This window comes from Enoplosus armatus, chromosome 9 (assembly GCF_043641665.1).
Source record: "Enoplosus armatus isolate fEnoArm2 chromosome 9, fEnoArm2.hap1, whole genome shotgun sequence".
NCBI lineage: Eukaryota > Metazoa > Chordata > Actinopteri > Centrarchiformes > Enoplosidae > Enoplosus > Enoplosus armatus.
Window position 1 is genome coordinate 1,140,286 of NC_092188.1, and position 28,000 is coordinate 1,168,285.

At 44.3% G+C, this 28,000-nt stretch overlaps 1 protein-coding gene across 1 annotated transcript; it reads left to right on the forward strand.

The window, feature by feature from the left end:
* Window positions 1–27,999, forward strand: atp2c1 (ATPase secretory pathway Ca2+ transporting 1). Its single transcript, XM_070912374.1, has 27 exons — window positions 1–97; window positions 7,083–7,187; window positions 7,711–7,827; window positions 10,861–10,950; window positions 12,279–12,314; window positions 12,488–12,549; window positions 14,249–14,357; window positions 15,554–15,706; window positions 16,161–16,229; window positions 16,692–16,767; window positions 16,862–16,928; window positions 17,961–18,085; window positions 18,649–18,746; window positions 19,455–19,550; window positions 19,790–19,879; window positions 21,322–21,426; window positions 22,034–22,190; window positions 22,273–22,443; window positions 23,037–23,134; window positions 24,375–24,425; window positions 24,751–24,917; window positions 25,018–25,086; window positions 25,208–25,324; window positions 25,441–25,588; window positions 25,957–26,052; window positions 26,274–26,415; window positions 27,010–27,999. The coding sequence occupies exons 1-27, from the start codon at window positions 14–16 to the stop codon at window positions 27,129–27,131; spliced, it is 2,820 nt and encodes a 939-aa protein (XP_070768475.1). The 5' UTR covers window positions 1–13; the 3' UTR covers window positions 27,132–27,999.
* Window position 28,000: the final 1 nt, after the last annotated feature.

Consider the following 28,000-nt stretch of genomic DNA (forward strand, 5'->3'; position numbering starts at 1 on the left):
GGAATAGGTCCACATGGATTTGGTTTGGAGGCCGCGCTCCACAGCTCCGTCGTGGGAACTGACTGAGACAGGAGAGTCCGTTAACATGAACGAGCCGGTATGTCCACTTTGTTTAAAAACAGTGGCAGTACAACTAACCTGAAGCTCTTCTAAAACATGACCATGTGTTTAGGATATTTTAATATTTTACCACTTTCTAATCATAATGTCTGAATATTATTAAATTAAAAGTTCATCGCTCTTTAAATGGTGTACTTGCATTGTTATGCTATTATATTATTATTATATCAGTGGCACAAAATGACAATAATATTGTTTATATCAACAATATATATTGTCCAACAACAAGTTATTGTGACAGGCCTAGTTATGATCAGGGAGATGAATAACCAGGTTCATGTTCTGTGTAAATGCCAGATCCCAAATATGATCAGAAACAGGATACAACTCAAAACCTGCATACTTGTCCACATGTAAACACACTTGATGAACCCTGAACCACATCAACAGGATCAATAAGAACTGATTCCTACTAGTGCAGTTTGGAAGAAGCAGCCCCGAACATGAACTGATGCTAATTAGATGTTTGATTAGACTCAGCAGCACTGAGACTGTTATTACTGTCACTGAGAATACTAGTACTAGTAGTTCCACTGATATTTATAGTAATACTACAGCTGCTACTACTCTCCGTTAACCCGTAACCTTTGCTTCTTATTATTTTCATCATTATGGTGTCAGAGAAAACACAGTTTGAGGCCTTTCCACCCTGATGAGAGTAAAACTCAGAGTACGAACACTAAATATTGTTTATCAGTAGCTTCTTTCCATAAATAAACTCCCTAAACTCTGCAGGGGACAGACTCCTCTCTGTAGTAATGAACTGAAGCCTGACTCCCGTGTTGTATCCAACCAAACACGAAGACCAGCTGAGATGTGCTGACACTCAGATAATAGAAGATGCCGTCGGGGTGTTGAGAGGATATTTCTATCTTTCCAACTCACTAAGGTTGTTTTCTGAGTGGTTGTTAAGGCGACCAGTGTGGGATGTATTTTGACCTACTTTGCCTCAGTCTAGTTTTTCAACTTTAGCCATCATTTAAATCAGACGAGCGAGGTCGTGACCAACAGAGCTGAGCTGCTAATAAACGAGGCGTTCTTGTTCTTCCTGCTGACCCTGAATGCGGTTGGTCGGGAAGTGAAATGAACACCAGCACGTAGCCAGCAGCGATGTTAACAGCCATTCTGGCTGTTAGAAAGCCAATCGTCATCTTCAGTTTAACTTGATTCTGAAAATCTAGTTGGCTGAAAGGTTGAAACTGGAGCTGTTGTCCACTGCGAGCCCATAATGTCGTCCAGCACAGAGCACTGGTGTGATTTCTACACAGATGTGTGCAGTATTAGTTTGTAGTTTTACCCACAGAATAGAACAACACTAACAATCTGACCGAGCTTTAGGCACCAACCTTTACAAGACTGGTCTATGTATTTGCAAGTTATTTGTGATTCATTTTGTGATATTTTGTATGAATTAAATGTCTGTTTTGGTGTTCTACAGAGTGTCAGACATCTACTGAGCGTGATTTCCTCTGTATATGAGAGAAAGAGGGTCATGTAGAAATGAATGCACATGATGAAATGATGCAGTAGCCTCAGTCGCCACCAGCTGCAGGCAGCACGAGCAGCTTCAGTCAGTGGAGTCAGCAGTCATTAAACGTGTTGAGATGAATGCAGCAACGTGTTTCTGTCTGTTCCTTAAAAACACGAGTTGGCGTGCAGTTCACGAGGTCAGGAGATTTCTCTGAAGTCACTGTTCACGTTTTCCTGGTTCCTCCAGTCAGCTGGGACTCCGATAGCAGCTGTCGTGAAGGACGCAGGCCGCTCAGCCTGTGGTAGCGTGGGAGTTTGTAACAATGGCTTTACGTACATCTGAGCTGCAACTAATAACTATTTTCATTATTGACTCAGTTTCTTTTGTGTAGCCTTCAGAAATATTGACAACACCCATCACAGAAGTCAGAATGACTCATTGATATTGTTTCTTTTGGCTGGTCTACGGCCCAGAAGGCTTGAGGGTTTGTACGTTTACACTGATGTTAAAGAGACAGAAGCAACTTATTCTAATGTTATAAAAACTTAAATCAACGAATGTTTAGTGTTCTTACCAGTAAATGACTTAAACACTTCAATGTTCCAGCTTTAAACAATCATTTTAGCCTTAGAAATGTATTTTTTTCTGTTTAAACTTTAATACAGTCCCTGAGAGAGAGACATGCAGTTATCAGGTGGAACGTCTCTGTACGTCTCTGTACGTCTCTGTACGTCTCTGTACGTCTCTGTATGTCCCTGTATGTCTCTGTACGCGTCCCTGTACGTCTCTGTACGCCCCTGTACGTCCCTGCACGTCCCTGCACGTCCCTGCACGTCCCTGCACGTCCCTGTACGTCTCTGTACGTCTGTACGTCTGTACGCGTCTCTGTACGCGTCTCTGTACGCGTCTCTGTACGCGTCTCTGTACGCGTCTCTGTATGTCTGTACGTCCCTGTACGTCCCTGTACGTCCCTGTACGTCCCTGTACGTCTCTGTACGTCTCTGTATGTCTCTGTATGCCTCTGTACGCCTCTGTACGCCTCTGTACGTCTCTGTTCGTCTCTGTTCGTCTCTGTACGTCTCTGTACGTCTCTGTATGTCTGTACGTCTCTGTACGCGTCCCTGTACGTCCCTGTACGTCCCTGTACGTCCCTGTACGTCTCTGTACGTCTCTGTATGTCTGTACGTCTCTGTATGTCTCTGTATGTCTCTGTACGTCTCTGTACGGTTAACATTCGGATGTCAGATCTCCATCTGTCTCAACACAAACCCTACACGTCTGTAGAAACGACGTACAGAGCCATATGTCCATGTTTAAAGTTCACGTCCTGGTGTGTTGCTGCTCACCTCTCGCTGTCACGCTTCATACGAGTGATGTTGAGGTGAGTGTTTGAGTGCAGCACTTGAGGAAAAATGAACGTCCCTGCAGGGATCTGGCCCTCGGCCCACACCGACTCTAATAGAGTTTGACCTGGATCTAATTGGAACTGCTGGGAAATTATGATAAAGGCTACAGGATGTAATGAGGGGGGGGTGGAGGCAGTTTGAGTGGTTGGTTTGAGACCTGTCCACTGACTTGATGTGTGTTTTCCATCAGTTTGTTTCCGCTTTGCTTGTTGGACAGTCTCTTGTCAAATGAGGCTGCAGTGTGAAGGGACAGGCAAAAATCTCAGGGTGACTACATGATGAGAAAGTCGACATCATTAATGGTGTTTTCCCAGGAAGTGATGAGCTCGTTCATCTTTCCTCTCCCCGTGTGATAAATCAATCGCACAACACGTCTGATCACGTGACCGATATAATTACTACAGTGTCACCCATCCAGCCTGCAGCTGTCCTCCCGTCCTGAAGGGGGCAAACCGGGAGTCTAGATCCATCAGGGGGAGGGGGGACGAGTAGGATCCTCCTTGAAGCTTAGCTCCAGTCAGTCCTAATCAGAAACAGTCCTCTCAGCCTCTCACCTCTACTCACGAGGCCTCACTACTCCTCTCTGCTCAGTGAGGAAGCTTTGTGAAGCAGAGGACGCACGTTTGCTCAAAGGAACGGGGGCAGCAGAGGACCCGGAAGCTACTTTTATTTAAGGATTAGGAGACGTTACAGGAGGTCTGCACAGAGAGGAGAGTAGATCCTGGACCTCTACCTGTGTTGTAGCTAATGCTAACTGAGCATTGGCTAATGCTAACTTAGTTAATGGCTGGCTTATTGTCTTAGTGTTAGTGGTGGACCTGGTGGAGAGAGCTGAATGGAGGAGCAAGAGGCCACATGACAGCAGAGTCTGGCCTCCACCTGATCAAAGGTGATTATACCTGCTGCTTGGAGGTCGGTTCAGAAACCAGTCATGTCGCACTACTTTCCCAGCAGATAATTCATCAAATAAATAACTAAATTCAATTAGATTAGCTTGGAGCCTTATGAACACATCATTTCAAATGAGAGACTTCTGAGAGGCTGTTATTTTCAAACGTTTTCAGGGGCATAACTTACTCAGTAACGCGTGCAAACCATTGTTTGTAAATCCTTCGTGAGCTCTTATCTTAACTGATAGGAAAGATGAAAACCAGACTTAAAAGGAGAAACCCGTGTATGACATCGCTGTCTTCTCTGATTTGTCCATCTTGCTGACTTGAGATTATCAGTAATTACTAAATTAGTACATTTTCTGCTAACTAAACAATGTTTGTTCTCCCTGCACTAGTCTTCCAGAGAGAAACGTCTGCACTCTGCTGTTTTATTTTTAAGGGGAAATGCGTCTTTGAAAGGTTGTAGTTGGCGTTTTAAGGTCTTAGAAAAGTCTTAATTTGCATGTGCACCAGCAGACAGGCTGTGTGTCAGGGCTCCTCGCAGGTATCACGTCTTTCTCACCTGTGCCACCTCTCAGACATCACCTTGTCCAGTTCACATGCTGCTGATTCACTTTGTTTATTTATCACACGTAGCTGCTGCAGGTTCAACTGTCTGTCAGGTGAACTGAGCATGTGGTTGTAGTTTTCTCTTCTTCAGACTCTGACAAGTAGATGAGAAATACCTGGAATTCATTGAGTCAGTAGGAATACAGGTTTATTCTCACACTGCTCAGCAGGTCATTTTAAAATGTATAAAATATACAGCCTTGTCAGTTTACACTGGATAACCATTTGATTTGGAGAGCAGGATGTTGATTTTGACCTGAGTTTATTTTTTATTTAGATATTAGAGCCAGTTGAGTTTAGCTAGAAGTTAGTGTGTTTGCTGAGATTTGAATTGGTGTTTATTTTAGTGTGAGCTTTGCCTGAAAAGACAACTTCCAGGGAAACAAAATCCCTCAGGCTTTGTAAGGAGTTTGGTTTGTTGAAGCTGTTTGATTTCATTTGACCTGAGCTCCTAACAAGCTGTTGCTGTCGTGCGATGGATTATATCATGTGGAAAAGGACGGTGACTGTTGATTTTTCCTATTTGACTATTTTTGCAGAAATAAGGCAAAAACATCTGCAGGAATTTCTGAAATTGTGAGATTAGAAAATTATGGAGAGAATTTCATAATTTCTCTCAGTTAAAGGCATTTCACCCTAAATTATAACCCGATGGAGACACACATGGCAGTAACAACTGAAACTGCAGTTGTGTAAGACGGAGAAGTGGATCTTTGACAACAGACTATGATGAAGTAAACTTACTGTAAACCTTTGCCAAGTGGTTTTAAATAACTCTTCATAGTGACATAAAATGAGCTGACAAAGAAATGAAAGTTTTCTCCTCTTCATCGTGAGTGCATGTGAAAAGAGGCTTTGTTCTGTTTTCAAGCCCTGTGGGTTTTTTTTGACGGAGCTGCAGTCCTTTTGTTTCCTGCTGTCTTTAAACGCTGCCGGGATGCTGTCAGCTTCCTCTTCCTCCTCCTTCCTCTCTTTGGTCCTCTTCTACCTGCTGGAACGAAATGATCCTCGGCGTGCATGACATTAAGCGTCTGATTGTGGAAGTGTTAACAGTGTTCACTTCTGGTTGTTTGAAGCCGCCAGACGCACAAATGAAGATTATTCGTAGCTCTAAACAGACTCTGAAAGTATCTGCTGATACCGAGTCTGGTCCGATCAGTTATATTTACCTGAATGTTGATTAAACATGTGTCCGACACCTTGAAATACCAGCGTATACAGTATTGATCCATGTACTGAAGCTCAAAACGATTAAACTGATCAGCTGCCATCAAGTTATTCATGTCATTAACATTAATCAGTGCAGCTGATGTGACCTGCTGACGTTTCTCATGTGAACTGGTGAAAGTGACGCTCTGCGCCGGCTAAACACGAGAAGCTGCTACCTGAATGTTTTGTACACTCAGATTCTCTGTCGCGGTTCAGGATAAAGTCTTGATTTGATGTATTCTCCTGCTGTAGGACAGGAAACAGATTACAGCCACAGAACTGTTGTTCTAAACCAACACAAAAAATACTTGAAAAATATTTTCTGTTCCTTCCCAGCAGCGATTAGTCTGAAGTAATTCGATTCCTGTAATCCTGTGTGATTTTCAGGTAGGCTTAGTGACTGCTGATAGAAAGGCCCGTTTGAGGGGATTGCAGTGTTATATTTTACTGCAGCAGAGGTGGATTATGTTGTTTAATGTTGACTTTAGTTATAAACAGCGTTCAATTCTGAGACACAATCACAGTAGTGATTTAAAATGTCTCCTGAAGCTGAATCAGTCTGACAGAAATGGGTTGCTGTCAGTTGTAAAGCAGCGTTGAGCAACACGATGATGTTACACCGTGAGACGATGTATGTGTGTCCAGCGTCAGAGACGTGGCTGCTCTGTTTGTACCGAGGAAGCGCTCCCTTCAGTATCTCTGGGTGTGTGACGCCATCGTGGCCAGCGTTGAAGATCAGTGAGGTCTGACTTTTGTTCATAATGCATGTTTAGCCCCGTTAGCAGCACGGCTCTATGTCAGTCAGTGCCAGACGTTCCTCTCTGGGTCTTTTATCCATAAACACTTCACTGTTTGATTCTCTCCTGTATGTCAGCACACATCTTTATTGTCCTATAGAATTACAAATACCGTGAGAGGGAGGTCTATCCATATTGCCCGCTCCTGTTGTAAACTAAATGGTCAGCTGTGCATGTCTGTTCTCTGATACATAAAACATATGTGCCAGTGAATCATTACGGAACTGATTTTTTCTCTGGCACCTCCGTGTACTTTATTTTCATATTACAGTTTATGTTGCAACAAAAGAAGATTTTCTTTTCTCTGCTTTTGTTGAAGGTGTAAAGTCATCAGTTTGAAATCGATAGACAGAATAAAAACAAGTTGTTGTTGTTAAAGTGTCCTTCAGCTCCCGGCTGCTGCAGCAGCTCAGCTCATCTCTACATCTCCTCAGGTCAGCTGGAAGAGTTCAGCTGCTTCCTCTGAATGTGGAGACCTCCTCCACAGATAAACGTCCTCGAGCTCAGTGAAGAAGAATCTGATCCTGCCTGTCCTGTCTGCTTCACTGAAGCTGTTCTCTGTGTGTTGGTGTTGCAGCTTTCCGAGAGACAACCCTCCAGTGAAGATGAGACCATGGTCCCGGTACTAGCCCCCAGAAAAGCCAGCGAACTTCCCGTCAACGAAGTAGCGTGCATCCTGCAGGTACGCTGCCCTCAGACCAGCTGTATCATAACTATTCATTAACTATTAACTGTTAATATCTTCACATCCAACGGAGACGAGACACGATAACAAGTTAAACAGATGTTGACGATCAGTGGAGCTCCGGGTCTCCAGTCTGCCTCTCAGCAGGAGGCCTCCCTGGACATCGTTCGACTCGGCTGGCAGCGATTTAATATGACTGTTCACTAACTTTCAGTGGCTTTGTATTGAGACAATAATGACGATTATGATGTTATTATTATTTACACCAAGTGTCATTAGAAACAAAGAGTTTTTGTATAATGCAATGCATCACAGTGGATTTTGATTTATATTGATATCAGGAACATATCCATATCTAGTTCCAAAACGCTGTTTGATTGATCTCTGCAGCAGCCTGTTTGCTAACATCGTCCTTGAGGAACTCAGAAGTGCCTGTAATGAAAAACAAACTATTTTCCTTTGAGAAAGTTTGTGTCTTATTCAGCAGCGAAATCTTAAAGTGTTGTGTTGGTGCCGACAGGCCGAGCTGCAGTTGGGTCTGACCCAGGAGGAGGTGAGCCGGAGGAGAGCCTACCACGGCTGGAACGAGTTCGACATCAGTGAAGAGGAGCCGCTATGGAAGAAATACATCTTACAGGTAAGGGATCATCACATTTACATGGTGTCTTATACAGGAATGTGCTTTAAGGTGGCAGCATGTAGTCACCATAGTGTCCCTGCAGCCAGGAAACACTGTGTGGCCCAAAGTGTTTTCACACCGTAGGCAGCAGACAGTCGGACTGTAAACTGTCTCTGGAAGCTCTTCACACGTCCACATCCATTCACGAGAACACAGACAGACAGCAAAGAACAATACTGTCTTATATTATATATTATTCTGTTCATATTTCATCCATTTTTATTTGATATTTATGAGTGAGGGATTTAAATAGTTGTGTTCGTGGATGGCCCGTCCCACATGTAATTATATAACTCAATAATAGCTCATATGAATGTTGACATTGGAAGGAACACCAACACACTGCACATGCTCCTGAACCAAAGGCGTGACGCTACCTGTCCTATTATTGAGGACAGGACCGTTTCAGAAGACGTGACACACAAAAATAAAATACAGCAAGATCAAAAACAAAACAGCAACATTCTGAATCCATCTTTGTCGTTCTGTATGATGATCATCTTAGCTTTGACCTCCTTTATTTGTTTGATTATCTGGAAACAGAAACCTGCTTCTGAATTTGAAGGTTGGATGAAGAAAATTCTCAACAATGTCGCTCCACCAAGTTCTCTCTAACACCTTCCATACCTTTTTGAAAGTGTGAATAAACACAAGTTATTTATTTACTGAAAAAGTAAAAGTGGTTATTACAAAGTTAGGTTTGATTTTCTTCTTATTTCAGTCTTTTAACAAAAAAACAATCAGACTTTTCAGATTGAAATATGAAGGACAATATTTCAAAATGCTTTTCATTTCTGATTCTTTTATCTCACATAACTTCCAAAGCTTGTTTGTCATGTTTGGTTTCCTGTTGCAATAGCAAAATGCCACACCTGTTATGTATTTAAAGTACATTCAAATACATTTTATAAATAGAAAAACAGGACGGACCAGAGGACAAAGATGACGTGGGACACAGGCCTCAGTCCTTTGACTCTTAAAATATCACCTGATGTGCTCCTGGACACAAATACTGAGCGACAGCACGCTGATGTTTTCTACAGATCCTCCATATATGAGGGAAAGTGACCAGTGGACAAACTACCAGACAGTCAGAGGACTGAACGTAGGACTCTGTCTCTGTCAGATTTGAGCGATTAAATAATGGAAGCAGCCTGAGGGAGTTTTGTTGCTGGTCTGTTTTGTCCACATGAACTCTGACAAGGACAGAAACTGCTGCTGTTGAGCTGAGCAGCCGGAGGAGGGGGAGAACGGGGGAGAACGGAGGAGGAGGGCGAAGGGGGGGGGGGGGGGTGTCTGTGAACGGCAACAACACAGATGTTAAATATAGAAAGCCAGGAGGAGAGAAAGGACACAGAAGGAAAGGAAGTGAGGATGAGACAGAAGACAGGAGAGTGAAGCAGAGAACAGGAGGTGTTGCCTTGTTTTTAGCTCCTTTCACACATAAAAACCTTCAGTTTTCTGAGTGAATTCTTTTCACTGTGAAAAGCCACAATCTGTCAGGTGTCCATGTAGAAAGTGTTGACACCTGCCGGGCCTGAAAGGTGAAGGAGCCACTTATTGTAGAAGAGCAGAACAGGACAGTGTCACGAACAGATACGTGACCTTAACAAACTGAATACTCAACACAATGTGAGCATCTACTGTGAACAACATGAAGCATGAAGAACAAACACAAATAAAATGTACTAAATACTTTAAACACTAAACTGCAAACAGTCATTATTACATTATTATGATGGACATGGTGACAGATGGTTTGTGGCTTGTTCATTACTCTATTATAAACAAGAGAATACACTTTTTCTGTATGTTTATTAAAGTCAGGAACAAATGAAATGCATCGTTCATGTCTCATTAATGTGAGGAAGGTTACAGTCTCCTCATCAGTGTTTTCAGCTCCTCACTGGAAGCTCGAGAGACATGTTGCATTTGGTTTTTATCCACACACACTTCTCCAAACGAAAACATTTGCTTTTAGAAATGATTTCATTTCCACTCAGATGTTTTTAACATGAGTTAGAGTGAGATCTCAGGTTCAGAAGTCTGTCGAGCTGCGTCTAAACGCTACGAGACTGGTGGAAACAGCTGTCATGTGTGGGCTTTCCCGCCATTTCAAGTCAGACAATCTTGAGGCAGGCCTGTTGTACTTATATAAGAGGGGACTTATATAAGTACAACAGGCCTGCCTCCCTGTAAAGAATCTTAGCCATCAGTTAAGCTCCTGGCCTCCTGGCCTCCTGGCCTCCTGGTCTCCTGGTCTCCTGACATCCTGGTCTCCTGATCTCCTGACATCCTGGTCTCCTGACATCCTGGCCTCCTGGTCTCCTGGTCTCCTGTACATTATATTGTAGATGGTAGGGTCCAGCAGGTTTGTGGATTAAACAGTGAAGAGTTAAAGTTTCTGCTGCTGCTGTGTTCAGTCTTGTCGTTGACGTGGAAACCGGGTCATTTGGATGCTGGAGCTGAAAATAGAGCCGGAGCTGTTGGCCCGCTTCACTCAATGAGCTCCGCCTTTTCACTCTGGATGACTGACACTTGTTTCAGCTCATCCATACATCATGGCAACACACACACACACACACACACACACACACACACTTCTATCTTTGTGAGGATCAGGAAATGTCCTGACTATATATAGTTTCTGTGTGTGTGTGTGTGTGTGTGTGTGTGTGTGTGTGTGTGTGTGTGTGTGTATAACACAAATATTCACAACAACACACAATATCTATCCACTAAGCAGTGGCTCTGCATCAATGAGACAATAAGAAGTAGCATTCAGAATGCTTGAAAATGTTTTTAGTCTTCAAAAGAAATGGGAACATTTTATTTTAAAATGCTGAGGTGTAAAACTCAAACCGGTCCTCACAAAGACAGAAGTACAACAGCGTGCACACACACACTGTTGACAGGATATGGGCCGTTGGCATCGATCTTGCATTTTGTCCACTGATGTCGTCACGTCGTTGTCTCTCTCCCTCTCTGTAGTTCAAAGATCCTCTCATCCTGTTGCTGTTGGCGTCGGCCGTCATCAGCGTTCTCATGCACCAGTTTGATGACGCCATCAGCATCACTGTGGTACGTTACTCCCCAAACTAACGGCACACTTCGGCTCTTCTCTTGTTTTCTTCTGTTCCCTGAGAAAACGCCCCTGAGACCTGCAGCTCTTATAATGTTATTAATAGAAAAAGCAGTTTATGGCAGCGTCAGCAGAGGAGGAGATGTAGATACATGCAGGAAATCTGCTGCTGCTGGTGTCTGCATGTGAGTTTGGCAAATGAGATTATATAAAACTTTCTGTTTGGATCCCTGTGGGGACGTGTTGTTGCAGCAGTGAATAAGTACACTGATAATGAGCTGGATAAGAGAACAGAGAAAAGGAAACATTAAAGAAAATGTGTCTGAAATCAAAATATACAAACAAAGATGAAAGTCCTGCAGTGTTCGTTCCAGCCACAGCAACAAACGGCAAAATGACGATTTACATGACGTATGTCCTGAGGGGGGCGCTAGAGGAACGCTTAATCCTCTGGAGACCATGAACGCTGACATTGTCAAAGGTTGGCAAGATGAACCAGCACCGGACTGAACTGGTGGACCAGATTCTGCGTCGGTGGTGTTGTGTTTAAACAGGTACAGGTGGGATGAAACCGGTTTACAGAATAGATCGATGAGTAAGATGAATAATTCTGTCCCCCCCCCCCCCCCCCCCCCCCACACACATCCCGAACCTCAACAACGTGTCACACAGACTCCTGTTGGGAGTCTCACATCTAACACAAAACCAATGTAGTCAGTGACGTCAGACAGACGGAGAGAAGAGTTGAGGCCTGAGAAGACGTCGCTACGCTACGTGACGAGTGTTAGGTGGCAGGAGAAGTTGTATCCGGTGTCATCACTCTGTTTGCATTTGTACTTAAACTGTGTGTGTACCAGCTGTTGCAGGTCGTTTGTGTATATAAAAGTCCTTTACGACAGTCTGGGCATCATGTGTCTGAGAGAAACCAGACTCTGGTCTCTGTGGGTTTGTGGTACATTCTGGTCTCCCTCAGATAAAATGAAAGTTTTCATGTTTTATAGTTTTACAACACTGAATCAAAGTAGATCAAGTAAAGTGGCTTCTTTTCACGCTGCTCAGCTCTTTAATGTCAAAGTGAAAACAGATTTCTACAAAATCATCAAAGAAATAACCCTAACCCACAAAATACATGTTTGCCTAAATATTGAGCCTCCAGGTCAGTGGATGTGTCTCTGTCAGCTTTCAGAATAAAGTTGTTTTAGATTTGAATAGAAGCAGGTGAGAGGAGTTAATCATCTTTCACAACTCGACTACATTCAGTTTCAGTTTCATTCATAAAAGGTGTGAGATGTTGAAGCTCATCCAGCTGTGTCTCTGTGTCCTACAGGCCATCATCATCGTCGTGACAGTCGCCTTCGTCCAGGTGAGTCCTGTCTCACTGTAGTATTGAACGGATGTTTACAGTGTGAATCTTTGAGTAGTCTGTGTGTTTGTGGGTAGAATATACTTCTACATGTATATTCATGAATTTTGCAGCGCGCCAGCTGTTTGTGTTGTTGTTATAACTCCGTTGTTCTGTTCGTCCTCTGTGTGTAGGAGTACCGCTCAGAGAAGTCTCTAGAAGAGCTCGGGAAGCTGGTGCCTCCAGAATGTCACTGGTGAGAGTTTAATATGTCCATCCATCCTTCCTCCTCCTCCTCCTCCTCTTCTTCTTCTGTGGTTCCAGCCCTGTTAGTGAGGTGCTGTCCTGTCAATGCTGTTTCTGTCCCTTGAAACAAGTCCTGTGTGAAGTTTCACCATGTATCACAAATGCACGAGTGCTGCAACTAACCATTATTTTCATTCTTGACAAAAAATATTTTTATCGAGCCCCAAATGACTTTTTATAAAACAGAGAAAAGCTTTGAAAAATAATCAGCAGCACAACACTTTGTTTATTGTTTTTATTTGATGGATGACTTCAACATCAAAATTACATGAACTGACACTGAATTCACTTAATGTTAAATCTGATTGTGCAGGTGTTGGATTTCATTAGGCACAAAATCTAAACAGACTTCAGCACGAGCTGATGAATGATCCTACAGAACGTACATCTGGCTAACGTCCAGCAATGCCTGAATCTTTCTTTTTTTATTTTCCTTTCCCTTCATCTTCTGTCTCTCACTCACCTTCTCCACTAAATAACTTTTAAATCCACTTTAAAAGGAAGACACGTCCGTCCGGCTCAGAGAAAGACAATATTCCTTCAAACAAACTCCTCAGGCCTCGATTTACACTTCAGATAACACACACACACACACACACACACACACACACACACACAGAGACACACACACAGAGACACACACACAGACACACACACACACACACACACACACACACACACACACACACACACACACACACAGAGACACACACACACACACACACACACACACACACACACACAGACACACACACACACACACACACACACACACACACACACACACACACACACACAGAGACACACACACAGAGACACACACACAGACACACACACAGACACACACACACACACACACACACACACACACACACACACAGAGACACACACACACACACACACACACACACACACACACACACAGACACACACACAGACACACACACACACACACAGAGACACACACACACACACACACAGAGACACACACACACACACACACACACACACAGAGACACACACACAGAGACACACACACACACACAGACAGACAGAGACACAGACACACACACACACACACAGAGACACACACACACACACAGAGACACACACACACACACACACACAGAGACACACACACACACACACAGAGACACACACACAGAGACACACACACACACACAGACAGACAGAGACACAGACACACACACACACACACAGAGACACACACACACACACACACACACAGAGACACACACACAGAGACACACACACACACACACAGACAGACAGAGACACAGACACACACACACACACACACACACAGAGACACACACACACACACACAGCAGTTGAACAATCAGCTGCTGTTCGTCGCTCAGCCTTATTTGAAAAAGCATCTCATTCACAAGTTTCCTCCTTCGTGTTTCTTTTATCTGCTCTTGTTATTCTTGTGTGCTTTGTCTTGTCTGAAGTTTATTATATTGAATTCAGTTGTTTTCTAATGGGGACTGGTGTTGAGTTAAGAAACATGTCTTCATTTACTTCTGTGAAGCTTTGTGAAATGTGAATTTGTGTTGTTTTTTGCTGGAAGCTGATTTGAGATGAGCAAAGAAAGATTGTTTGAATATTCAAATCCTCTGTCTCAGTATCAGGGACGGGAACCTGGAGCACCTGCTGGCCAGAGAGCTGGTTCCTGGAGACACCGTCTGTCTGTCGGTGGGGGAGAGAGTCCCAGCAGACCTCCGCCTCTTCGAGGTGCACAATAACACACACACACACACACACGTAAACACACTAATGTTTAATCGTCGACACAAAGGCCGTTGTTAGTCCATGCTTCTACTGTGCGGCTTCTCTTATTTATCCAGTGCAGCTTCACTGAGCATGTATTTTCCCAGGAACACACTGTTCACACTCACACAGTTACACACATGCTGTCACCTGGAAGCTGCTCACTACAAACACAGTATTGTGCTTTAATTCACGGCTCCCATTGCCTAGAAAGAAACTGTATATCTGGAAACTCGTTAGCAAGTTCCTGGAAAAGACTGTGTCCTTTAGTAGTAAACACAATAAATCCACTGTTCAGTTTCACTTCTGGTTAATTCCTTTCAGTGAATTTCTGATGTAACCTATTTTCCCTGTTGCATATTTATAGGAAACTTCTGAGGAAGTGTAGGAAATTACAGACTTTCTAAAGAGATGGTGTTACCGATGATCACAAGCTCGGACTGAACTGAGTTCATGTTACTGAGCTGGCTGTGTGGCTGCACAGAGCTGCCATGGTGAAACACTGAGTGTGTATAAAACACACAGGCATCTCTCTTTCTGTTCTTGTGGTCATTTCCAGTACTCAGAACTGGATGCTCCGATAAAGAGTTCGTTCTAATGAGCCTGTGGTTCCTCTTGAGGCCTCCTACACTGAAAACGTAGCCACCTTTAATGCTACGAGGTCTTTTCAGTAAAAACCTCCATCAAATATTAATGTGATGTTCGTTTTCTGCTCAGTGTTTATGTTTAAAATCAGTTTAGCTCAGTCTGTCTCAGTGAATCCAGGACTTCTACACGAGCACCTCAGTTTCCTGCTTCATCATATTTAGAGAAACCTGGATAAGCTCCTATCCTGTTGTTTTAAAACTAGGATATGTGAGTTGGTTCTTTCCAAAAGAAACCCGGAGAAACGTCGTCATGTTTTCTGACTGTCGTCTGCTAAACACACAAACGTTTGATAGTGAACTCAGTAAAGATGTTTTCTTTGAACATCTTGGTTATCGCCTGTCGCTCATGTCATCCTCTGTGTCATAAAGTGGTGAAGTACTGTATTTTAATGGCTTGTCCACCAACGGGTGATCCCCGCCTGCTCCGTGAGGGTCCAGTTTAACATAAGAAGACTTCAGTGAAGTCCATTCGGTGTTTGTTGACCTCTCCGTGTCTGTCCTCCACCCTCTCAGTCGACCGACTTGTCTGTAGATGAGTCCAGTCTGACGGGGGAGACCACCCCCTGCTCCAAGTCCACCTCCCACCAGCCAGCATCCAACGGAGACATCTCCTCCCGCAGCAACATCGCCTTCATGGGGACACTGGTGCGCTGCGGCAAAGCCAAGGTACCATCAGGATTATTACATTTCCTTTTTCTTACGTTATATTTCATACTTAACAAGTAAGTACTTATTTCATAATTTCACTCGGTGTTGAATCCAATACCCAGGTGGCATTGAAAAGGTTTTAGAAATCTTAAATTAGATTTTCTGAAAGATACAAATGTGATTTCAGACAGCAGGTCACACTGTGGTGCTTTGAGAGAACAGAGAGCCCAGATGATGCTGAGAGGCTCAGATTCTACTTAAACACGAGTGGACTGCTTACGTGTTCTTCTTCTGGTTTGGATTTGTTGTGTTATAAACAACACACACATACTGTAGCACCCTTGTATTCACACAACAAGCATAGAAGAAGAAGAAGAAGAAGAAGAAGTCCAGTCCAACATGAGAAATAAGCAATAGGTTAAATATCATATGACACAAACACGGTGTCATGTGGTCTGTTTGTGTTCCTCAGGGCATCGTCATAGGAACCGGAGAGAACTCAGAGTTTGGGGAGGTGTTCAAGATGATGCAAGCAGAAGAGGTACGTTATCAAAAAGCCAACAAGCTGTTTAAAGTGTGTGTTGTTATTGGGTTTAAAGTATCACTTCCCTTCACAAAGTCCCAACACTCGCTGTGTTTACATCCAGTTTACGGCTTCCTCCTCTAATCTGGTTCCTTAAACAACAAACCTGTTTCTGCAGTCGGTGGGGGGGGGTCAGAGGAACCTGATTTCTCCTGGAGAACACAGATTTCTTGGTCATGTTTACACGTAAACACGTTTCTAATCAGCTTTTTACCAGCAGGAAGACTTTCCAACGTGAAGAATGAACGTCTAATCTGTTTGTTTAATGTGCTGTTTTACTGGCTCGTGGCTCAGACCACAGCCAGTCAGAGAGCTCCATCAGCTCCAGAGACGGAGGCAGTTATCACATCATCATCATCATCATCATCGCTCATGAAAACCTTCAAAGTAAACAATGTGTTTCCTGTTTGTTCTGTTCAGGCTCCTAAAACGCCGTTACAGAAGAGCATGGACCTGCTGGGGAAGCAGCTCTCGCTCTACTCCTTCGGCATCATCGGTGTGTTGGTTTGTTTTTCACTTTTCACCTTCATCTGCGGCGTCTCCACATGATGCGCCTGTGTTGAGTCTCGTCTGTGTTTCCTGTGTTTCAGGGGTCATCATGCTGGTGGGCTGGCTGCAGGGGAAGAGGATTATGGACATGTTCACCATCGGTGTCAGGTAGCTGAATTCACTCCCAGCTGAGTCGGCTGACTGCTGCAGCTCCGACTGCCTCTTTGTCTGTTTGGTGAATGATTGAACCCTGGCGGCAGCTGTCAGTCTGCAGGTCACTTCTGTTATCAGATTATGACTAAGTGACCTTTGTCATGGCCGACATTCTGACTTGGCAGGCGTAGGGACCTGGTTTTATTTACACTGACTCAATGAGACACTTCAGGATGTTGTTCGTTAAAGAAATAGCTCGACCTGTATTCACTTTGCTTCTGAGAGTGAGATGTTCACATGAATATCAACCTCATGTCTGTGTGTTCAGTACGGAGCCTAGCTTAGCATAAAGACTGGAAGCAGAGGGAAACTGCTAGCCTGGCTCTGTCCAAAGTTCAAAAACACACCTACCAACACCTCTAAGGCCTTCTATCCTGTTTGTTTAATCCGAACAAACAGAAATATATAAACACAGTTTTGTGCTGGAACTATTTCTCAGTGAACAACAGTCGGTGCAGCGACTGTGTGCAGCTTCCTGAAGTCTTGTCGTCACAGTGAGGTTGTCAGGTTTGGTACCACCAAGACTGTTTTCCAAAAAGTCACAGGGAAGGTAAAGCAAGGCAATTACCTTTTGATGTTAAAGTGCACACAGCAACAAGTGGAATGAGGTTTTGATAAATAAGATATGAGAACAGACTACACTGACAACCACCCGCCCTCCAAAACACACAGATGAACTCACCATCAGCCTGAAAACGTTCTGCGTTCACTTTGAAAGATGGACACGGTTGTGACAGATCTCAGGTCAGTAGCTAGCTGCTAAAGGCTCCTGCAGCAGATCTGGATCTTAGTCTAGGTCCAGTTAAAAAACTGTAAGCTGCACAAACACTCAAAGAGACATTTGTAATTCATCACCACTAGATCATTTTAAAGCGATCTTATTATTGTAATAGAATAAGGTGCTCTCTCCGCTTTAATAACCTGCGTCCCTGAAGTGATGTGTGAACAGTTGTATTGATTATTGATCCCTGATCTGCTCTCCTTCAGTCTGGCCGTAGCTGCCATCCCAGAGGGTTTACCCATCGTGGTGACGGTAACGCTGGCGCTCGGCGTGATGCGCATGGTGAAGAAAAGAGCCATCGTCAAGAAGCTTCCCATCGTAGAAACTCTGGGTATGTTTCTTACTGTATCAGCTCACAACACAGTTTTAACTTCATGTGACGTTTCCTCTGCTCACATGAAGTGACAAACAAGACATTAAAGATATTCGTTTTTAACAGAAATGAACTGCAAGGACTCCCCAATACCTTAACATTCAAGAACCCTAAAAAGAGCTAACAAACAAAATGTTTCTGATCCTTTTTGGATGATTTCACAACTCCTGAGGAAGCTAAATATGGGTACAAATGAAATTCAGTGATTCAAGTGATTATAATAATGCCGTGTTGATAACTGCAGTTTCTGTATTTCCTTTAAAAACATTCAGTCAGAGTCAATATTCCTGAAATAACAAACAAAGTACACGAGCAGATACACAGCTGATACTGACTGCAGTGTGTGTGTGTGTGTGTGTGTGTGTGTGTGTGTGTGTGTGTGTGTGTGTGTGTGTGTGTGTGTGTGTGTCTGTCTGTCTGTCTGTCTGTGTGTGTCTGTCTGTCTGTCTGTGTGTGTGTGTGTGTGTGTGTGTGTGTGTGTGTGTGTTACTTGATGTTAACCTCTTGTTTCTCTCCGTCAGGCTGCTGTAATGTGATCTGTTCGGACAAGACGGGAACTCTGACCAAGAACGAGATGACCGTCACTCAGCTGTTCACGTCAGATGGACTCCACGCTGAGGTCTGAATGTCCCTCCTTCATCACTCATCATCATCATCATCATCATCATAGGACACTTTAGTGTTTAGTTTAGATTTGGACACCAGTTTGAAGTTTGACTCTTGTGTGATGCCAATGAGACAAACGCAGATGTTTTCTGTGTTTCTTGATCATTTCTCGAGTCTCGAGTCCGAACACTCTTTTTTGCTGGTTATCAACGTAACATTAACGCGATGCTTATTGTGAAAACACTCAAACAAAGTCACGGCTGAGAAATGAGATCGCTGCTGTAACGTGGCGTCTGCACATGAGGAAGGTTCAGTCAGTTTCCTGCAGCCCGCAGAGACCAGACCGACCCACTTCCTTCATCTGGAAGTCCCAGCTGCCATACTGGAAAAATGGGTCAGGTGACTGAGGACCAGGAGACCTTGTCTGCTTTTAACCTGTAATATGTCAGGTCATATTATCATGGTGCTGCACAGAAGACGGCAAAATAGATCAAAACAGCAAATATCATATGAGGACGTCGTATTTAAATACCTGAAATCTGTTTTATCTTTTTTATGTGAAGAGAACCAACTTTTAAAATCTGCAGTGATTCAAATAATTCTCATCATTATCAGAGGGATTTGTCTTGTTTGTGAAGACAAAAGGAAGACATCTCCTCAAACTCAGTGTTGTTGTAATGAGTCATACTTTCAGCTGTTTACCCCCGATGTTGTCTTGCAGGTGACAGGCGTCGGCTACAACGGAGCAGGAGAGGTTTTACTGGACGGAGAGGTCATCCACGGCTTCTCCTGCCCGTCAATCAGCAAGATCGTGGAGGTGAGTCGACACATCTGGGCTGCCGCAGGTCCAGGAAACATCTGGAAAATTAATTTCCACTTCTCTTTAGAAATGTGGTTAATCGGACAAAATGTCTGAAATTACAGACATTTAAAATGATTTACATGGTCAGAGTCCCACCACACAAACCAGAAACAAAACATACTTCTTTTGGTTGTGATAAAGCGAACCTTTGCCTGCTGTGTGTGTGTGTGTGTGTGGTGTGTGTGTGTTGCCAGGTTGGCTGTGTGTGTAACGACTCCGTCATCAGGAATCACGCCCTGCTGGGACGGCCGACGGAGGGAGCGCTCATCGCCCTCGCCATGAAGGTAGAAACACACACAGACCCCAGAAGACTTCTTATTTCAACTCATTTTATTGGAGTTTTCAGAGTTATTAGTATTTTTAGTGCATATATATCTATATAGATATATATCTTTATATATATATATATATATAGATAGATAGAGATGCACATCAAAAACTAAAATAAAAGTAAATAAATGATGAGAATAAATGATTCGATCCTGTTGGGAAGTCGCTCTAACATGACTCAGCGTTTCCTGCTGCAGGTGTAAGATGTCTCCGGTCACTTTCAACTGCATGGAAACATAAAACATATTAGATCTTTCTGTATCTTCATGTACAAGTAAGGAAAAGACCTAATCAGAAAATATTTCATCATTATGAGGAACGACAACAATCTCAACTCACAAGATTCAGAAGTATCTGAGTAGTTCAGCAGATAGGAACTAGCAGAGGGTTGGAGAAATGCAGTGGATGTCACAAAGTTTGCAGTCTGAATTCTCGTGGGCAGGATGAACATGGACTATACGTACTAATGTTCATAGATTGATTGAGACTGATGAAAGGATGAGTCTCTTCTCAGTGGCAGCAGAGAGCTTCCTCTCTGTAACTGTGGCGTCAGGTCAAAGCCAACAGTGTCCACCATGTTGCGTCATCTCACACTGAAGAGAAGTCTGATGATGAAAAGAGGAATCTGAGCCTGAAGGATGAAGAAAGATGCAGAAACAAACCTCTTCTTCTTTTCGTTTGGTTTGTTGCAGCTTGAGGCAGAGCGCCCGTCCTCCGCCTTCCCTTTACTGGTGGAACTGGGGAGATGAGTCATGCAGCTCATGCATGACTGAAGGATTGTTTTGTACACATTAAAGCACACTGATCTTTCATTTTTAATTTGATATTGGATGGATCAGCGTGCTCAGGGGATGAGCGAGCTCCTCTGTGCGTCACATTTTTATACTTAAATGTGCCAAACTGGTTCCACTTCAGTGTGAGCTGGTTGTTGGGAGCTCGGTGTGTCTCCCACTGTGGTCCAGACGGCGTCGAAGAGGCACTGAGTCACTGAGAAATCAGAAGTACAGAAGATAAACACATTTTATAAACACAATTCACAAAAGCCAAAAGCTCGGCTGTCTCTGCAGCCTCACGGAGCTGCTAGCCTCTCGTTTATCTTTTCATTTATTCTTTTACTGCTGCCTTGTGTTCCTTTTATGTCTTGTTTTAATGATTGATTTTTTTGTCTCAGCTGAAGCTTTTTTAATTTCCTTGTTGTTGCAAGATGTAAACAAACGCTCGATCCTGGCTGTTTCCTGGGTCACCAGCCAGCTGTGGAGTGAACATGAGTTGTCTCTGTCTGAGCAGCAGCTCCTGGTTCAGATGCAGCTGTGGTTCAGATGCAGCTCCTGGTTCAGATCCAGCTGTGGTTCAGATCCAGCCGTGGTTCAGATCCAGCTGTGCTTGTGTCTTCCAGATGGGTCTGGAGAGCCTCCAGCAGGAGTACGTCCGTCTGGAGGAGCATCCCTTCAGCTCTGAGAAGAAGTGGATGGCAGTCCGCTGTGTTCACCGCACCCTGAAGGTCAGCTGTCTCCACCTCGTCACTCATCAGGAGACGCTTCCTGTCTCCACCTGACAGCAGTCAAAAGTTGATCTAATTGGAAAACATTCACATTGTTTGTCCAATATTTTTGTCCCTTCACAGTAAAGAAGCTATAACGTCTCATGGTCATTAAAGGCCACAGAATATTTGATATTAATAATGTGAAGTCAGACACGTGGTGATCACTAATGGATAATTACCAACAGCCTCTATGTCCCCATAGAAAATAACACTTAAAACCAGTTAGACTAATGGACTAAGAGGAAGCAGCTAGATGGAAGAGGAAGAGAGCTAATACACAAGCTGATAAGATAATAAATAAATCATCTGCAATAGTTCAGGCTCATCTGGCAAAACTCTGCTTGATGAAAAATTCTGATGTAATAAAATTGACTTCCTTTTTTTTTGTTTTACTTCAACTTTCTATTTTTCAGCTTCATCTGTAGTCTGATACATGAAAGCAATTTTAAGTTTTTTTAAGCTGTAAAATCGACATTTAACAGTAAAAACTTAGCTTGTTGTGTCCTCTGCTGTTTGTGTTGATGTGAGCCTCATCGTACCGCTCTGCCCCCCCCCCCCGCCTCAGGATAAGCCTGGAGTTTACTTCATGAAGGGGGCTTATGAGCAGGTGATCCGACACTGCAGCTCCTACAACAGCAGAGGAAGCACACTGTCACTCAACCACCAGCAGAGGGAGCTCTACCAGCAGCAGATCAGCTACATGGGGAGCGCTGGTCTGAGAGGTAAACGCTGTTAGATACACTCCGTAGGACAAAGAAATACTGTAAGCTTACACTGAAAACACGTCTCTGTGGCTTCCTGTAGTTTTGGCGTTTGCGTCGGGCTCTGAGATGGGGAACCTGACCTTCCTGGGTCTGGTGGGCATCATCGACCCCCCTCGGGCAGGCGTCAAAGAAGCCGTGGGCACGCTGATCAACTCCGGAGTCGCCATCAAGATGATCACTGGAGACTCGCAGGAGACCGCCGTGTCCATAGGTCACTATATATAGTATATAATATATGTATAATATTAATCATCACAGAGTTCGTAGATTTCATCAACCGGGTTCTGAAAAGGCTTCATCGGGCTGAGGGGAGGAGGGACCTCCAGGGAAAGATAGAATAAATAAAACTCAACTATTTAATTTAAACTGGTCCTGTTAGAGCTGAGGTTTGATTCAGAAAGTCCAAATTATTTTTCAGTTTGAAGAACAGCAAACAGAACAGAGATATGATTTTTATTTCTTTTTAAATTAAAAAATGAGACAGAACAACGTCATTCATTCATGAACCTGGTCCAAGTTCTTGTTTGTGTAGACCTGGTTGTAGGAGAGACATGTCTCATCATTAATAAACAAAAGAACATCCACAATGAATTCTTTATTTCATGAATATGAATTTATCCTGCGTCAGTAACCAGAGAATATAAATATATAAATATAAAATATTAAAGGCTGACTTGTAAACACATCAGGGTGCAGCGGAGGACTAGTTAAGACGTGCACCATGTAACCATAACCCCTGTATATTATATCATATATGTCCTTTACGGCGTCCCGCTGACCCTCAGTGTCTCCGTGTCTCTGCAGCCAGTCGTCTGGGTCTCTACTCGAAAGGCTGTCAGTGTTTGTCTGGAGAAGAGGTGGATCACCTGGACCTGCAGCAGCTTTCAAACATCGTCCCCAGAGTGAGGACACACACACACACTCTCACACACACTCTCACACACACTCACACACACACTCACACACTCACACACACACTCACACACACACTCACACACACTCACACTCACTCACACTCTCACACTCACACTCACACACTCACTCTCACACACACACTCTCACACACACTCACACACTCACTCTCACACACACACACACTCACACACACACACTCACACACACACTCTCACACACACTCTCACACACACTCACACTCTCACACTCACACTCACACACTCACTCACACTCTCACACACACACACACTCTCACACACACACACACTCACACACACACACACACACACACTCACACACACACTCACTCACACACACACTCTCACACACACTCACTCACACACACACACTCTCACACACACTCACTCACTCACACACGAGAGAGACCTTTGTTCTCTCAACATGTTCATAATTTGTGTGAGTGTGTGTGTGTGTGTGTGAGAGTGTGTGTCAGTGTGTGTCAGTGTGAGTATGTGTGTGTGTGTGTGTGAGAGTGTGTGTGTGTGAGTGTGTGTGAGTGTGAGTATGTGTGTGTGTGTGAGAGTGTGTGAGAGTGTGTGAGTGTGAGTATGTGTGTGTGTGTGAGAGTGTGTGAGAGTGTGTGAGAGTGTGTGAGTGTGTGTGAGAGTGTGTGAGAGTGTGTGTGAGTGTGTGAGAGTGTGTGAGAGTGTGTGAGAGTGTGTGAGAGTGTGTGAGAGTGTGTGAGAGTGTGTGAGAGAGTGTGTGTGAGAGTGTGTGTGAGAGTGTGTGTGAGAGTGTGTGTGAGAGTGTGTGAGAGTGTGTGAGAGTGTGTGAGAGTGTGTGAGAGTGTGTGTGAGAGTGTGTGTGAGAGTGTGTGTGAGAGTGTGTGAGAGTGTGTGTGAGAGTGTGTGTGAGAGTGTGTGTGAGAGTGTGTGAGAGTGTGTGAGAGTGTGTGAGAGTGTGTGAGTGTGTGTGTGAGTGTGTGAGAGTGTGTGTGAGTGTGTTACGGCTGCACAGAGTTCACTGAATAGTTTCCTGTTATTTATTAGTTGATGCGTTAGTGACCCGTCGTTGACCTTTGACCTCATAAAGACGGAGGTCAGGGATTGTGTCGGTGCTTTGAGAGGCTGGCAACAGGACGCAGTAAATATCACAGAACAACATCTCTGGGTTTTGTCTGAAGTAAAGTTGGACTCTGCTGGTCGTAAACGTCTTCTGTCCCCACAGATCGCCGTGTTTTATCGAGCCAGTCCCAGACACAAGCTGAAGATCGTCAAGGTGAGCCGGATCAACAACACAACAACACACACAAGCTGGTCTGGGGATCGAAACCAGCAAGCTGGGGCACATATATCTTTAATAGTGTGATTATTTTATATAGGTAGAGGTAACCAATAAGACATCCTTATTTTATCTTTCTGTATATCAGTGTCCATGTGTTTGATTTCAAGATGTGCAAATAAGCAAAGTGAAGCTCAAACTGAAGGTAGAACGGTGCCTTCAGCTGCATGAAAAACATGAATCAGAATCAGAAATACTTTATTGATCCCCGGGGGGAAATTGTACGAAAATGGTCAGTGTATGAAGTCCCGCCTCTCTGCAGTCCCTGCAGAACATCGGCGCCGTGGTGGCCATGACGGGCGACGGGGTGAACGACGCCGTGGCTCTGAAGGCCGCCGACATCGGCGTGGCGATGGGCCAGACAGGCACCGACGTCTGCAAGGAGGCGGCCGACATGATCCTGGTGGACGACGACTTCCAGACCATCATGTGAGGCGGCGGCGCGGGCGCTCTCAACCCTGCAGTACGCCTTTTAAGGCACCGTAAAACTGCAGAAACGGCTAACATGAGTTGTGTTCTCTGCCTCCAGGTCGGCCATCGAGGAAGGAAAAGGAATCTACAACAACATTAAAAACTTTGTCCGCTTCCAGCTGAGCACGTGAGTGGAGAGATACAGTCAGTCACAACATGACAGACTTGATATTTGTGTGTCTACAATCATTCAATAAAAATGTGTGAGATTAGCTATAAAGCCCCCCCCCCCGCCCCCCCGTCTCCAGGAGTATCGCAGCTCTGACGCTCATCTCCTTGGCAACGCTGATGAACTTCCCCAACCCTCTGAACGCCATGCAGATCCTGTGGATCAACATCATCATGGATGGACCTCCTGCTCAGAGGTACAGGGGCATCATGGGAACTGTAGTTTAGAGGCTGAAAGAGTTTAAAATCAGCAGAGATGAACATGAGCGGGTCCGGAGTGCCTTGTTGGTGACCTCAGTGTTGTATGTTGTAGTTTGGGGGTGGAGCCTGTGGACCGGGACGTGATCAGAAAGCCTCCCCGCAACGTGAGAGACAGCATCATCACTCGCAGTCTGCTCGTCAAAGTCCTGCTGTCGGCGCTCATCATCGTCTGCGGGACGCTCTTTGTCTTCTGGAGAGAGGTGATGATGACTCTGCCTTCATCTGTGGGACAAACTTTCACAAAAAGTTTGAATATTAGCAAGAGAGCTGGAGGAGGGGGGGCCGGTCTCAGGAGGACCAGGATTATAATACCAGCTTTTAGGGCAGCATATCATTGTTTTTCATTTCTGTGTCTATATGTATGTGTATAAACACACAGAAGGAAAAGTTAAAACCACAGTTTGTATTATCAAAGCTTCAGAATCAGACGAATAAGAGGCAGAGAAGGAAAACAATCTTAAATACTTCAAAACATTATACAATCATATACAAATACACAAAGACAATATGTCAAACGAGACGTCCTCCAGCAGATTTGTGAATAATCGTGTTTGTTTTTGGTTTTCAGTTGCAGGACAACGTGATCACTCCTCGAGACACCACCATGACCTTCACCTGCTTTGTCTTCTTTGACATGTTCAACGCTCTGAGCTCTCGCTCACAGGTAACCAGACACACCTGAGAGGCCGCGCTGTCTTTAATGCTGAAGCTGGACTTAGTTTTGCTGAAATCACAAGCAGGGTCATATTAATGTTAATTTATTGAAGATGGTTTGATCCTGATGCTCGTCATCTTCAAACGTCACCCTTCTTATGCTGCGTGAAGCTCATATGAAGACTGATCAGCCCGCGTATGATCTCTATGTGTGACTGTGTTGCTCCTCAGACTCGTATGGTCCATGAGATGGGTCTCTGCAGTAACAGGACGTTCTGTTACGCCGTCCTGGCCTCCATCATGGGTCAGCTCCTCGTCATCTACTTCCCCCCTCTACAGAGCGTCTTCCAGACTGAGAGCCTCAGCATCTTCGGTCAGAGCAAAGATTGTCTCACCTCAGATATATGTGTTCAGTATGAAATACACTGCAGCTGGAGTCTGAATGTGTCTGTGGGGGAGGGGGGCAGGAGTGAGGAGTCACAGGAGAAAGACGCTTTCATTCACCCAAAAATGAAAGAAACAATTCATAAAATACACAACAAAAGTTCTGGTCTCAAGGTCGACTAAACAGAACTGAACCCGATCACCTGCTCCTGACACTTGAGGTGGGGGTCGAGGCAGCGACCACCCAACATGACCTCTCCTCTGACTCCACCTGCACGACTAACTCTACATTTATGCCTCAGTAGCATTAAAGAGCTAAGAATAGAAAAGTAGTTCCTCCACACACGTTCAATACTCCATACAGGAGACAAAAGACACTCAGACAAGTCAGTGAGTATGCAGAGGACAGAAACACTGGACACTGTCGTCCCACAATGCAATGCACAAAGGTGCTCACAGCTGGACAAAAATGAAGTCATTGGTTAGACAGAGAACTAATTATTAAATCTTATAAACTGAACTTAATTCACCAAGAACCAAACGAAGAGTTAAGAGTTAACTGACTGTTGTGATCCTCCTCCAGACCTGCTGTTCCTGGTCACCCTCACCTCCTCGGTGTGCGTCGTGTCTGAGGCCGTCAAGATGGTGGAGAGGTGGAGGGGAGCTGAGAGGAGCCCACCCGCCGACTGCTTCCACGAGGTATGACCCCCCCCCCCCCCACTCCCCCTGAGCTGTCCGGGCTGAAGGACTCTGATGTTTGAGGATGAAGAGGAGGATGAGTGTGATGGGTTTTAGGATCTCACACCGACGGCACTGACTAATTAAGGACTTGAAAGGACTTGTGGGATTTTCCTGGGAGGAGGGAGGAGAAACTCTGGTCTGGGACTGGAGGACGCTCCTGGCCTCAGGGGGGGACGGAGGGAGGCGAGTTAGCAGACTGGATTGGATTAAACAGGGAGGACCAGATGGCTGCGGGGAGATCTGACCCTCCTCTCTGTGTTTGGTCCAGCAGAGGTCTTGAATACCGATCCGCCCTCCGAGCCTCGCTGTAGATTCCTGACCGTAGTTTTGGGGACGCCGACCACACCTTCCTGCCGGGAACCGGCTCCAGTTTGCTCCTCGTTATTTAGGATGTGACCCTCTGAAGAATCAAGGCTAGAGACATGTAGCGTCTTCTTTTTTAATCTATCGTTTAGAAGGTGTTGACCACTATTCAGCTTGCTTTTCATGGTTAAATGCGGTTATTTAAACGCGCAGGACGACTTGTTTTGGTGGGTTTCCGGTCTGAGGTGGAGGTGTAACGGTACAACAGCTGGGAGAACAAAATATTTAATTTCTTTCAATTTATTTAGCAAAAAGTAAACAGGGGTCCTAATTTCTGCTGTAAAAATGAAGGCACTGAAACATCTATATATAGTGAATTATTTAATGAAACTAAGGCAATATGTTGGTGTTGGGTTAATGTTGTAGGTTAATTACAAAACTGTGTGCAGTTAAAGGAACGTCACAGTTCACCGGAAACATTTAGAGCACATAAAGAGCTTTAATCTCGTTTCATGCTCTGGAAGTCTGTG